We start from the raw sequence: 15,000 nt of genomic DNA on the forward strand, positions 1-15,000 counted from the left end.
GTCGTAACCTGAAGTGATCAGTGTTTTCTCTGATGATGTCGACCGTGTCTCTCCCAGTTCTCCTGACCGTGAGGGGTCGTAACCTGAAGTGATCAGTGTTTTCTCTGATGATGTCGACCGTGTCTCTACCAGTTCCCCTGACCGTGAGGGGTCGTAACCTGAAGTGATCAGTGTTTTCTCTGATGATGTCGACCGTGTCTCTCCCAGTTCTCCTGACCGTGAGGGGTCGTAACCTGAAGTGATCAGTGTTTTCTCTGATGATGTCGACCGTGTCTCTCCCAGTTCTCCTGACCGTGAGGGGTCGTAACCTGAAGTGATCAGTGTTTTCTCTGATGATGTCGACCGTGTCTCTCCCAGTTCTCCTGACCGTGAGGGGTCGTAACCTGAAGTGATCAGTGTTTTCTCTGATGATGTCGACCGTGTCTCTACCAGTTCTCCTGACCGTGAGGGGTCGTAACCTGAAGTGATCAGTGTTTTCTCTGATGATGTCGACCGTGTCTCTACCAGTTCTCCTGACCGTGAGGGGTCGTAACCTGAAGTGATCAGTGTTTTCTCTGATGTCGATTGTGTCTCTACCAGTTCTCCTCAGGCACCCGTTTTCTCCCTGACCCCCCCATGCTCCAGCCCTGGGATGCTTCCCAAATTGCACACCATATTCCCTTCATAGTGCACTACTTTTGACCAGAGTCCAGTTGACTCCCTACTATTTGTCTGATCAGTATTCATTGAGTATGGTGACCGCTGACCGGTTGTGGCCGTGCTGCCTGCCCTCTGTTTCCTGTACGGCGTTCTATTAGCAGGCTCTGAGAGCCCTCGGGAACCCTGGGGGAAATGTGTTCAGCACAGATAGACACATTATATCATCTAACATACACACGGTTTCTCTCTCGCCCTCTTCCTCTCTCTCTACCTCTCTTTGCATCTCGCTGCTACTCTCTCATCTCTCAGCCTCTCTCTCCTCTCTCTCTCTCTCTGCTCTGTAGGGGCTTGCAGTACTGTGTGTTCTCTCTCTCTCTATCTCTCTCATTGCTCTGTAGGGGCTTGTAGTGTCTGCTTGTGCTCTGTGTGTTTCCTCTACACTCTGTGTGTTGGTGCTGAGGGATATATTAGGTTATGAGCCAGCAATACATGTTAAAGTGAGTTTTTCCCCTGGGAATTTCTCAGTCAAAACACTCCGTATTATGTAATTAAATTTGGCACACCAGTCGAACTCAATTCCATAAATGGTCAGCAGATGGTGCTGTGATCCACTCGCTAGTTTTCTTCCTGGTAGTTTGTATAGAAATGTTGCATTCTCTTAGAAAACATTAAAGAAAAATCTACTAAATTGTCAACAGTGACACTCGAATGACCGAGAAAGATTACATATTAGAAGTGCCTTCAGGGGGCGCTAGAGAGCGTGCTATGGAGTAGACCTGCTATGGAGGAGACGTGCTATGGAGGAGACGTGCTATGGAGGAGACGTGCTATGGAGGAGACGTGCTATGGAGGAGACGTGCTATGGAGGAGACGTGCTATGGAGGAGACGTGCTATGGAGGAGACGTGCTATGGAGGAGACGTGCTATGGAGGAGACGTGCTATGGAGGAGACGTGCTATGGAGGAGACGTGCTATGGAGGAGACGTGCTATGGAGGAGACGTGCTATGGAGGAGACGTGCTATGGAGGAGACGTGCTATGGAGGAGACGTGCTATGGAGGAGACGTGCTATGGAGGAGACGTGCTATGGAGGAGACGTGCTATGGAGGAGACGTGCTATGGAGGAGACGTGCTATGGAGGAGACGTGCTATGGAGGAGACGTGCTATGGAGGAGACGTGCTATGGAGGAGACGTGCTATGGAGGAGACGTGCTATGGAGGAGACGTGCTATGGAGGAGACGTGCTATGGAGGAGACGTGCTTTGCTAGAGCTCCTCTCTATTCTGAAACAGTATTTATCTTAACCTCTCACGACCTATAACTTCAAACAAATATAACAAAGGGAAAAGTTACCTAAAAAGGGAGAGCTGAACAAGATCATTTGAAAGAGACAACGAACCAATTTCAACGTCGCCAACCCACGAGGAGTTAGCTGAAGAGGCTAGCTTCCAAGAGTTCCCCACAGAGCCTACGCAAAGTGACGTACTGGCTGCCATAAACTCACTAAGCAAGAAGGTGGACACAAGGTTGGCTGATATCTCAAAGAGTATTGGGACTTTGGCCGAAACTGTGAAGGCAACTAAGGGCAGGGTGCATGAGGTTGAGCAGACGACAGTCGATCACGAGGCCAGGCTACAGGACATAGAGAAACAGTGCACAACGTTCAAAAATTACAACAAAACCCTGAAAGCCCGACTGGAAATGCTCGAGTCGCATTCAAGACGCCAGAACATCCGAATATGTGGGATCCAGGAGGACACAGAGAGGGAAACCCATGTGGGATCCAGGAGGACACTGAGAAAGGGAAACCCATGTGGGATCCAGGAGGACACTGAGAAAGGGAAACCCACTGAATTTGTCTCGGAGCTGATACCGCCCCTGCTGGGGAGTGAACACTTCAAAACGGCCATCCCGATCAACCGCGCACACAGATCTCAGGCAACGAAGCCGGCCAAGGGAGGGCCACCAAGGCCATTCATTGTATGGATGCACTATTCCCAGACCAGGGATCTCATCCTCAAGCTGACTAGTTAAAAGTTCCCCCTTAACTTCAACGGAGCCAAGGTGTCTTTCTACCCAGATCTTACCTTGGAGGTGAGGAACCAACGGAAAGAGTATGATGAGGTACGCAACAAATGCAGGGCGGCCAACATCCGATATGGATTCTTCTTCCCAGCCCGGTTTAAGGTGACAGTCAAAGGATCAACACGTACGTTTGACAACCCAAAAGAGGCCGATCTGTTCTTGACAAGCAAGCTCCCTGGCTGAGGATACAGAACGGCTGTGTCAGCTGGCTAAATGACCAAATACAGGCCAGGAATGTGTTTGAATGTCTTTTCCATCAGAAGATCAGAAATGGGGACTTATATGATAGGTGAGATGTTGTGGCTAATATAGCATTGTTTAGCATATCATGTTTTAACGCCACTCACTTAACGTGAGAGTTAACCTCTAGTGACACGGTGAATGGGACCGTTGTCATCATCTGACACTCATTAGCATAACGCAACGGACATAAATCTTCCTAGAAAATCTTCCTATTCATGAAAATCACAAGTGAAATATATTGGAACACAGCTTAGCCTTTTGTTAATCACCCTGTCATCTCAGATTTTCAAAATATGCTTTACAGCCAAAGCAAGACAAGCATTTGTGTACATTTATCGATAGCCTAGCATAGCATTATGCCTTGCTAGCAGCAGGCAACCTTGTCACAAATCAGAAAAGCAATCAAATTAAATCGTTTACCTTTGATGAACTTCGGATGTTTTCACTCACGAGACTCCCAGGCAGATAGCCAAAGTTCATTTTTCCCCAAATATTTTTGTAGGCGAAATAGCTCCGTTTGTTCTTCATGTTTGGCTGAGAAATCGACCGGAAATTGCAGTCACGACAACGCCTGACAAATATTCCAAATTAGCTCCATAATATCGACAAAAACATGGCAAACGTTGTTTAGAATCAATCCTCAAGGTGTTTTTCAAATATCTATTCGATAATATATCCGCCGGGACAATGAGTTTTTCAGTAGGACCGATTGGAATAATGGAATAAACTACATCACAATGCTGTAGACACCTTGGGGAATATGTAGAAAGCGTAAGCTGGTTGATAGCACATGCACAGCTCAATGTGGACTCATTGGCACGCAGAGCTTTCAAAACCTGGGGCACTTTCTGATTGGATTTTTCTCAGGCTTTCGCCTGCAACATCAGTTCTATTATACTCACAGACAATATCTTTACAGTTTTGGAAACGTTAGAGTGTTTTCTATACAAAGCTGTCAATTATATGCATATTCTAGCATCTTGTCCTGACAAAATATCCCTTTTGAAACGGGATCGTTTTTTTCCCAAAAATGAAAATACTGCCCCTAGAGTCGCAACAGGTGTTAAGTGTTATTTAATATTAGTTTATATGCGGAGCATCTATAGACGACGAGTTAGTTCAAGCTGTATGTCTAGACACCCTAAGGTTTGTGTGTTAGCCAAGGAGTGCTTCGTTTGGGGAAGTCACTCAGTAAAGGGACGGGAGGGGGGGACGGGTGGGGGACGGGAGGGGGGGATGGGGTCTGTGTTTTATGTTCACGTTTATTAGTACAGGTGGCATGACAAGCTCCCGCACGGCGGGACGTTTTTCTTCTGGGTTTTGTATGACAGCAAAAATTTGCTCTAAAATAAGAAATGCTACATAGTGACAGAGTACAGAGTAGACCAGGTGGAATAAAGATAGTCAGCTGGAACTGTAATGGCTTCGGGCATGTGGTGAAACGAGCTAAGGTTTTTTCTCACCTTAAATCATTGGGTGCTGCTGACATAGTGTTTCTTCAAGAAACTCATATTAAACACTCCGCTCAGGCCAAGCTACGAGTCGGCTGGATCGGTCAGATATACCAGTCTATAAGGAAAAACATTCCTTTTGTTTACTCAACCTCCATTTCAGATCCTAATGGTCGGTATGGTATTGTGGCTTGTATACTGAATTCGAAACCAATAACCTTGGTCAATTTATATGGACCAAACTTCGACGATCCATTATTTTTTCAAAGGGTATTTAAGGCCATACAAAATATATCGGATACGAGTGTTATTTGTGGGAGGTGACTTTAACTGTACTGATCCTCTTTTAGATAAACAGCTATCAAGGTCACTTCAACAATCAAATGCCAGTGTCTGTCTAAATACATTGATGACAAACCTTAACATTGTCGATATTTGGAGACTGACGCACCCAACAGACAGGGATTATTCTTTATTTTCATCAGTTCATAAATCATATTCCAGAATTCACTCTTTTTGTTGGACTCCAAACTAATTTCAGCAGCTGAGTCGGTTATCTATCACCCTATTCTAATTACGGACCTCCTCTGTCTGGTGCTGAAACTCGACAAGATATCGACAGGTCGGCGATCATGGCGCTTAGACGCATATCTGCTGAAAGATGAGGCTTTTTGTCAGGATTTGAAGGAGCAGATTGCCTTTTTCCTCTGAACTAACGACACGGGGATGGTGACGACTCCACCCTTTGGGAATCTCTAAAGGCTGTGATTAGAGGTTACATTATTTCTTATACATCAGAGAGGAAGAAACACGCCAATACTAGGCTGAGAGAAACTGAAAGAGAGTTAAGGGAACAAGAACATTTTTTAGGACGAATTCCTCGTATACAGTCCTTGAGAAGATCACAAAGTTAAAATATGAATACAATAACATCCTTTCGAAACGGATGGCATCTTTACTTGCTGGAACGCAACAAAGTGATTTTGAACTGGGTGACAAACCACATAAATGATTAGCAAGATGGCTAAGGCATGTTACAGGCATCTAGAGCTATTCACAATATAAAAGACAAGAAGGGTAAAATAGTAATATCCGCAGGATATTAATAAATGCTTTGTGCAGTTTAACTCAGAGCTATACCAATCCAAATGCAATGCTACTGATCCACAAACTATGGACCGCTTTCTCGCTGAATGTGAACTTCCTAAACTAGACAGGGGGGAAGCTTCTGCACTCGATGCAGGGATAACTTTGGAGGAAATTTACACAGCGATAGCACAATTTCCAAACAGCAAGGCCCCTGGGCCCGATGGATATGTAATAGAATTCTATAAGATGTACTGCGCCAGTCTAGCTCCACTTATGTTGCGAATGTTTAAACAATCCAAAGAAAATGCCAAACTCCCGCAAACACTGTATGAGGCTACAATAGCACTGATCTTGAAAAAAGATAGAGATTCCATGGAGATGTCGTCTTATCGCCCCGTGACGTTACTCCCCATAGAAAACAAGGTGTTGACAAAGATATTGGCAAACCGATTGAAAACATATATTTCCGACATCATACACCCTGACCAGACAGGTTTTATCACGGGCGACATATACACTACAATTTGAGACGTCTTTTCAACGTAATGTATCACAATCATAAGGTTGAGGCAGTGGTAATAGCTCTTGATGCAGAGAAGGCGTTTGATCAGATTGAGTGGAAGTACATGATGTCGGTTCTGGAGCACTTCGGGTTTGAATTATTCATTGGATAATAATTATTTATGCACATCTCAATGTCTTCCGGTGTAACCAATCAGGAAATGTCGCAGTCATTCCACCTGTTCAAGGGGTCCCGACAGGGGTGCCCTATTTCGCCTGCTCTCTTCGCTATAGCCATATAGGATTGTGTTTTATTCTGTGTGTGTGTGAGTTAAGTTTTGTTTTGTCCTCCAAATTGGCCCATTCAACAATGAATGTCAATGAATTGCTCTCTTTTTTATTTTATTTTTATTGGAAAATAATAAACATATTATAATTTTTTTTTTTTTTAAATTGCCTTCTCTTTGAATGACCGAGAAGGGTGTTGATGTAATTCAAAACCATATTTTCTCTGCTATCTGAGTAAATTATTAAATCTGAGTAGTTTAACTAAACTACACGGTGGCTAAAAGGCTAATATTACATTTTTGTTGAAGTAGAGAAAGAAAATTAGGATTATAGATCATACAGTCTAATTCAAAGTGAGAAATGCGTCGTGCCCATATTGGAAATCTAGATGTTCTATGTACCGAGCTGTGACGCAAAGCTGAAACCACTCTTCTCTCCTATCAACAGTTGTTAGCTAGCTAGCTAACATTATATCCTGACATTGAAGCTCAATATATATATATTTTTCAGACACATCTAAGCCATATTACTGGGGCGGTAGCGTAGCCTAGTGGTTAGAGCGTTGGACTAGTCTGGTGCCCAGACCAGACCAGTAAAGAGGTCACATCACTCTGGCTAGGGAATGGTGTCCAGACCAGTAGAGAGGTCACATCACTCTGGCTAGGGAATGGTGTCCAGACCAGTATAGAGGTCACATCACTCTGGCTAGGGAATGGTGTCCTGACCAGACCAGTAAAGAGGTCACATCACTCTGGCTAGGGAATGGTGTCCAGACCAGTAAAGAGATCACATCACTCTGGCTAGGGAATGGTGTCCAGACCAGTATAGAGGTCACACCACTCTGGCTAGGGAATGGTGTCCAGACCAGTATAGAGGTCACATCACTCTGGCTAGGGAATGGTGTCCAGACCAGACCAGTAAAGAGGTCACATCACTCTGGCTAGGGAATGGTGTCCAGACCAGACCAGTAAAGAGGTCACATCACTCTGGCTAGGGAATGGTGTCCAGACCAGACCAGTAAAGAGGTCACATCACTCTTGCTAGGGAATGGTGTCCAGGCCAGTAAAGAGGTCACACCCCTCTGGCTAGGGAATGGTGTCCAGACCAGTATAGAGGTCACACCACTCTGGCTAGGGAAGGGTGTCCAGACCAGACCAGTAAAGAGGTCACATCACTCAGGCTAGGGAATGGTGTCCAGACCAGTAAAGAGGTCACACCACTCTGGCTAGGGAATGGTGTCCAGAGCAGTATAGAGGTCACACCCCTCTGGCTAGGGAATGGTGCCCAGACCCATAAAGAGGTCACACCCCTCTGGCTAGGGAATGGTGTCCAGGCCAGACCAGTAAAGAGGTCACATCACTCAGGCTAGGGAATGGTGTCCAGACCAGTAAAGAGGTCACACCACTTTGGCTAGGGAATGGTGTCCAGACCAGACCAGTAAAGAGGTCACATCACTCAGGCTAGGGAATGGTGTCCAGACCAGTAAAGAGGTCACACCACTCTGGCTAGGGAAGGGTGTCCAGACCAGACCAGTAAAGAGGTCACATAACTCAGGCTAGGGAATGGTGTCCAGACCAGTAAAGAGGTCACACCACTCTGGCTAGGGAATGGTGTCCAGAGCAGTATAGAGGTCACACCCCTCTGGCTAGGGAATGGTGCCCAGACCCATAAAGAGGTCACACCCCTCTGGCTAGGGAATGGTGTCCAGGCCAGACCAGTAAAGAGGTCACATCACTCAGGCTAGGGAATGGTGTCCAGACCAGTAAAGAGGTCACACCACTCTGGCTAGGGAATGGTGTTCAGACCAGACCAGTAAAGAGGTCACATCACTCAGGCTAGGGAATGGTGTCCAGGCCCATAAAGAGGTCACAACCCTCTGGCTAGGGAATGGTGTCCAGACCAGACCAGTAAAGAGGTCACATCACTCTGGCTAGGGAATGGTGTCCAGACCAGTAAAGAGGTCACATCACTCAGGCTAGGGAATGGTGTCCAGGCCCATAAAGAGGTCACACCCCTCTGGCTAGGGAATGGTGTCCAGACCAGACCAGTAAAGAGGTCACATCACTCTGGCTAGGGAATGGTGTCCAGACCAGACCAGTAAAGAGGTCACATCACTCAGGCTAGGGAATGGTGTCCAGGCCAGTAAAGAGGTCACACCCCTCTGGCTAGGGAATGGTTTCCAGACCAGTATAGAGGTCACATCACTCTGGCTAGGGAATGGTGTCCAGACCAGTAAAGAGATCACACCCCTCTGGCTAGGGAATGGTGTCCAGACCAGACCAGTAAAGAGGTCACATCACTCTGGCTAGGGAATGGTGTCCAGACCAGTAAAGAGATCACACCCCTCTGGCTAGGGAATGGTGTCCAGGCCAGACCAGTAAAGAGGTCACATCACTCAGGCTAGGGAATGGTGTCCAGACCAGTAAAGAGGTCACACCCCTCTGGCTAGGGAATGGTGCCCAGACCAGTAAAGAGGTCACATCACTCTGGCTAGGGAATGGTGCCCAGACCAGTAGAGAGGTCACATCACTCTGGCTAGGGAATGGTGTCCAGACCAGTAAAGAGGTCACATCACTCTGGCTAGGGAATGGTGCCCAGACCAGTAGAGAGGTCACATCACTCTGGCTAGGGAATGGTGTCCAGACCAGTAAAGAGTTCACATCACTCAGGCTAGGGAATGGAGTCTGGAGTATGTACAGTACACACACTCCTTCTGTCAGTCTGCCAGCTGCGTTATTCTGGAAGAACCTCTGTGGGTATAATGTCATGTTCTCTCTATGCACACTGAATTACACACACACACACACACACACACACACACACACACACACACACACACACGTCTGGAGCTTTCAAAGCTCTCCTCTGGGACCTCCATGTTAAGAACTATTCTACGGCTACCTGATTCAACTTGATAACCTTTGACTGAGTCAATCAGATGAGCTAGTTGGAGTAGGGGACATCCTCCTGTTGTAACTGTGATCAGGGGGGCCTACCTACTGACTGACAGGCTCCTCCTCTTCCTGTCTCCCCCAAGCCGCTTCCTGTCTCTAACTCATCCTCTTCCTGTCCCCTCCCATGAGCTTCTTGTGTCTAACTTCTTCTCTTCCTGTCTCCCCCAAGCCGCTTCCTGTCTCTAACTCATCCTCTTCCTGTCTCCTCCCAGCTGCTTCTTGTATCTAAATGCTCCTCTTCCTGTTTCCTCACATGAGCTCCCTGTACCTAACTTCTCTTCTTCCTGTTTCCTCCTATGAGCTTCCTGTAGCTAACTCTTCCTCTTCCTGTTTCCTCCCAGCTGTTTCCTGTCCCTCCTCCTGGTTGCAGCAGTCGTCTGGAAGATCAAACAGAGCTGCTGGGCGTCACGGCGACGCGAGGTGAGTGGTTACCACGGTTGCAGTGTTCAAGACACCTAACACGTGGTCCTAACACCTCACCTGAGGGGTCTGTTGTAGTTTTACTACTATAACACCTCACCTGAGGGGTCTGTTGTAGTTTACCTACTATAACACCTCACCTGAGGGGTCTGTTGTAGTTTTACTACTATAACACCTCACCAGAGGGGTCTGTTGTAGTTTTACCTACTATAACACCTCACCTGAGGGGTCTGTTGTTTACCAGAGGGGTCTGTTGTAGTTTACCTACTATAACACCTCACCTGAGGGGTCTGTTGTAGTTTACCTACTATAACACCTCACCTGAGGGGTCTGTTGTAGTTTACCTACTATAACACCTCACCTGAGGGGTCTGTTGAGGGGTCTGTTGTAGTTTACCTACTATAACACCTCACCTCACCTGAGGGGTCTGTTGTAGTTTACCTGTATAACACCTCACCTGTAGTTTACCTACTATAACACCTCACCTGAGGGGTCTGTTGTAGTTTACCTACTATAACACCTCACCTGAGGGGTCTGTTGTAGTTTACCTACTATAACACCTCACCTGAGGGGTCTGTTGTAGTTTAACCTACTATAACCTACCACCTCACCTGAGGGGTCTGTTGTAGTTTACCTACTATAACACCTCACCTGAGGGGTCTGTTGTAGTTTACCTACTATAACACCTCACCTGAGGGGAGGGGTCTGTCTGTTGTAGTTTACCTACTATAACACCTCACCTGAGGGGTCTGTTGTAGTTTACCTACTATAACACCTCACCTGAGGGGTCTGTTGTAGTTTACCTACTATAACACCTCACCTGAGGGGTCTGTTGTAGTTTACCTACTATAACACCTCACCTGAGGGGTCTGTTGTTTACCTACTATAACACCTCACCTGAGGGGTCTGTTGTACCTACTATAACACCTCACCTGAGGGGTCTGTTGTAGTTTACCTACTTTACCTGAGGGGTCTGTTGTAGTTTACCTCACCTGACCTGAGGGGTCTGTTGTAGTTTACCTACACTATAACATACCTGAGGGGTCTGTTGTACCTACTATAACACCTCACCTGACCTGGGGTCTGTTGTAGTTTACCTACTATAACACCTCACCTGAGGGGTCTGTTGTAGTTTACCTACTATAACACCTCACCTGAGGGGTCTGTTGTAGTTTACCTACTATAACACCTCACCTGAGGGGTCTGTTGTAGTTTACCTACTATAACACCTCACCTGAGGGGTCTGTTGTAGTTTACCTACTATAACACCTCACCTGAGGGGTCTGTTGTAGTTTACCTACTATAACACCTCACCTGAGGGGTCTGTTTACCTACTATAACACCTCACCTGAGGGGTCTGTTGTAGTTTACCTACTATAACACCTCACCTGAGGGGTCTGTTGTAGTTTACCTACTATAACACCTCACCTGAGGGGTCTGTTGTAGTTTACCTACTATAACACCTCACCTGAGGGGTCTGTTGTAGTTTACCTACTATAACACCTCACCTGAGGGGTCTGTTGTAGTTTACCTACTATAACACCTCACCTGAGGGGTCTGTTGTAGTTTACCTACTATAACACCTCACCTGAGGGGTCTGTTGTAGTTTACCTACTATAACACCTCACCTGAGGGGTCTCTTTACCTACTATAACACCTCACCTGAGGGGTTGTAGTTTACCTACTATAACACCTCACCTGAGGGGTCTGTTGTAGTTTACCTACTATAACACCTCACCTGAGGGGTCTGTTGTAGTTTACCTACTATAACACCTCACCTGAGGGGTCTGTTGTAGTTTACCTACTATAACACCTCACCTGAGGGGTCTGTTGTAGTTTTACTACTATAACACCTCACCTGAGGGGTCTGTTGTAGTTTACCTACTATAACACCTCACCTGAGGGGTCTGTTGTAGTTTACCTTCTCTGAACCAGCTGTTGGCCACTTTGAGGACACGTTCCTCCTCATGAAAACCACATATTTTTGAATGTCAATTTTCTATAACTTGTGACATCAAATGTAATTTTATTTGTCACATACACACGGTTAGCAGATGTTAATGCGAGTGTAGCGAACTAGAATGCTTGTGCTTCTAGATCCGACAATGCAGTAAGTACAGTAAGTAACCTAACAATTCCCCAACAACTACCTAATAAACACAAGTGTAAAGGGATGAAGAATATGTACATAAAGATATATGAATGAGTGATGGTACAGAACGGCATAGGCAAGATACAGTAGATGGTATAAAATACAGTATGTACATATGAGATGAGTAATGTAAGATATGTAAACATTATTAAAGTGGCTAGTGATCCATTTATTAAAGTGGCCAATGATTTCAAGTCTGTATGTTGGCAGCAGCGTCTCTGTGTTAGTGGTGGCTGTTGACCAGTCTGATGGCCTTGAGATAGAAGCTGTTGACCAGTCTGATGGCCTTGAGATAGAAGCTGTTGACCAGTCTGATGGCCTTGAGATAGAAGCTGTTGACCAGTCTGATGGCCTTGAGATAGAAGCTGTTGACCAGTCTGATGGCCTTGAGATAGAAGCTGTTGACCAGTCTGATGGCCTTGAGATAGAAGCTGTTGACCAGTCTGATGGCCTTGAGATAGAAGCTGTTGACCAGTCTGATGGCCTTGAGATAGAAGCTGTTGACCAGTCTGATGGCCTTGAGATAGAAGCTGTTGACCAGTCTGATGGCCTTGAGATAGAAGCTGTTGACCAGTCTGATGGCCTTGAGATAGAAGCTGTTGACCAGTCTGATGGCCTTGAGATAGAAGCTGTTGACCAGTCTGATGGCCTTGAGATAGAAGCTGTTGACCAGTCTGATGGCCTTGAGATAGAAGCTGTTGACCAGTCTGATGGCCTTGAGATAGAAGCTGTTGACCAGTCTGATGGCCTTGAGATAGAAGCTGTTGACCAGTCTGATGGCCTTGAGATAGAAGGAGATATCCTCTACTCAGTGTAGACTGGGTTATCCTCTACTCAGTGTAGACTGGGTTATCCTCTACTCAGTGTAGACTGGGTTATCCTCTACTCAGTGTAGACTGGGTTATTCTCTACTCAGTGTAGACTGGGTTACTGGGTTATCCTCTACTCAGTGTAGACTGGGTTATCCTCTACTCAGTGTAGACTGGGTTATCCTCTACTCAGTGTAGACTGGGTTATCCTCTATCCTCAGTGTAGACTGGGTTATCCTCTCTCAGTGTAGACTCAGTGTAGACTGGGTTATCCTCTCACTCAGTGTAGACTGGGTTACTCAGTGTAGACTGGGTTATCCTCTACTCAGTGTAGACTGGGTTATCCTCTACTCAGTGTAGACTGGGTTATCCTCTCTCAGTGTAGACTGGGTTATCCAGTGTAGACTGGGTTATCCTCTACTCAGTGTAGACTGGGTTATTCTCTACTCAGTGTAGACTGGGTTATCCTCTACTCAGTGTAGACTGGGTTATCCTCTACTCAGTGTAGACTGGGTTATCCTCTACTCAGTGTAGACTGGGTTATCTCTACTCAGTGTAGACTGGGTTATCCTCTACTCAGTGTAGACTGGGTTATCCTCTAGTGTAGACTCAGTGTAGACTGGGTTATCCTCTACTCAGTGTAGACTGGGTTATCCTCTACTCAGTGTAGACTGGGTTATCCTCTACTCAGTGTAGACTGGGTTATCCAGTGTAGACTGGGTTATCCTCTACTCAGTGTAGACTGGGTTATCCTCTACTCAGTGTAGACTGGGTTATCCTCTACTCAGTGTAGACTGGGTTATCCTCTACTCAGTGTAGACTGGGTTATCCTCTACTCAGTGTAGACTGGGTTATCCTCTACTCAGTGTAGACTGGGTTATTCTCTACTCAGTGTAGACTGGGTTATCCTCTACTCAGTGTAGACTGGGTTATTCTCTACTCAGTGTAGACTGGGTTATCCTCAGTGTAGACTGGGTTATCCTCTACTCAGTGTAGACTGGGTTATTCTCTACTCAGTGTAGACTGGGTTATCCTCTACTCAGTGTAGACTGGGTTATCCTCTACTCAGTGTAGACTGGGTTATCCTCTACTCAGTGTAGACTGGGTTATCCTCTACTCAGTGTAGACTGGGTTATCCTCTACTCAGTGTAGACTGGGTTATCCTCTACTCAGTGTAGACTGGGTTATCCTCTACTCAGTGTAGACTGGGTTATCCTCTACTCAGTGTAGACTGGGTTATCCTCTACTCAGTGTAGACTGGGTTATCCTCTACTCAGTGTAGACTGGGTTATCCTCTACTCAGTGTAGAGACTGGGTTATCTGGGTCTCTACTCAGTGTAGACTGGGTTATCCTCTACTCAGTGTAGACTGGGTTATCCTCTACTCAGTGTAGACTGGGTTATCCTCTACTCAGTGTAGACTGGGTTATCCTCTACTCAGTGTAGACTGGACTGGGTTATCCTCTACTCAGTGTAGACTGGGTTATCCTCTCTGGGTTATCAGTGTAGACTGGGTTATTCTCTACTCAGTGTAGACTGGGTTATCCTCTACTCAGTGTAGACTGGGTTATCCTCTACTCAGTGTAGACTGGGTTATCCTCTACTCAGTATAGACTGGGTTATTCTCTACTCAGTGTAGACTGGGTTATCCTCTACTCAGTATAGAAAGAAAGACAGAAAGATTTTAAATCAAGATAATACACTTTTTAAACCCAGGAGCATTGCGTTGCGAATTCCATTCTTTGAGCGGCGAAGCTTAATGCTACCAGTCACGTATTGAGAGGGGCCGGCAAATGTTCCTTATTCGTGGTGTTAAAAGGTTCTAATTCATCATGTTCCCTCTCCCCATGAGAATACCACACGTTGCCGAGTTTACTTTCTCTGGATAGACTAGCTCATGCGAACATGATTAACGTAGGCCAAACTGGAGAAATATAGTGGTTTTGACAAGGTAATAGGCTCAAGCACCATGGTGGAAACAGGAAGCTTCACGAGGGAAATCACCAGGAAGGACAACATCTCGGTAGATAGATACACAGCATGCACAAAGTGCCTATTTGTTTTCGGTGATAAAGTTAATGATTACATTAATTGGGGCTTTCATTCATTAGACCATACACAGGCCGTACACCAGTTAACAGGGAACCAGGTAACGGTTTGATTAACCTACTGAATAAATGGGGGTGATGTTTTTTTTAAAGAGAACTTGCACAATTGGTGGCTGACTAAATACCCACTGTATCTACCTCCATCACTCCAGTATCCCTGTCCCCTTACCCCTATACATATCTACCTCCATCACTCCAGTATCCCTGTCTCCTTACCCCTATACATATCTACCTCCATCACTCCAGTATCCCTGTACATGTTA

At 46.0% G+C, this 15,000-nt stretch overlaps 1 protein-coding gene across 1 annotated transcript in view; it reads left to right on the top strand.

Annotated features, from left to right (window-relative positions):
* Window positions 1-15,000, top strand: part of atrn (attractin) — a 224,784-nt gene that overhangs the window by 140,246 nt on the left and 69,538 nt on the right. Inside the window, 1 exon segment of the mRNA XM_042325050.1 lies at window positions 9,591-9,669. Coding sequence (XP_042180984.1) covers window positions 9,591-9,669 — 79 coding nt within the window.

This window comes from Oncorhynchus tshawytscha, linkage group LG08 (genome assembly GCF_018296145.1).
Source record: "Oncorhynchus tshawytscha isolate Ot180627B linkage group LG08, Otsh_v2.0, whole genome shotgun sequence".
Classification (NCBI taxonomy): Eukaryota; Metazoa; Chordata; class Actinopteri; order Salmoniformes; family Salmonidae; genus Oncorhynchus; species Oncorhynchus tshawytscha.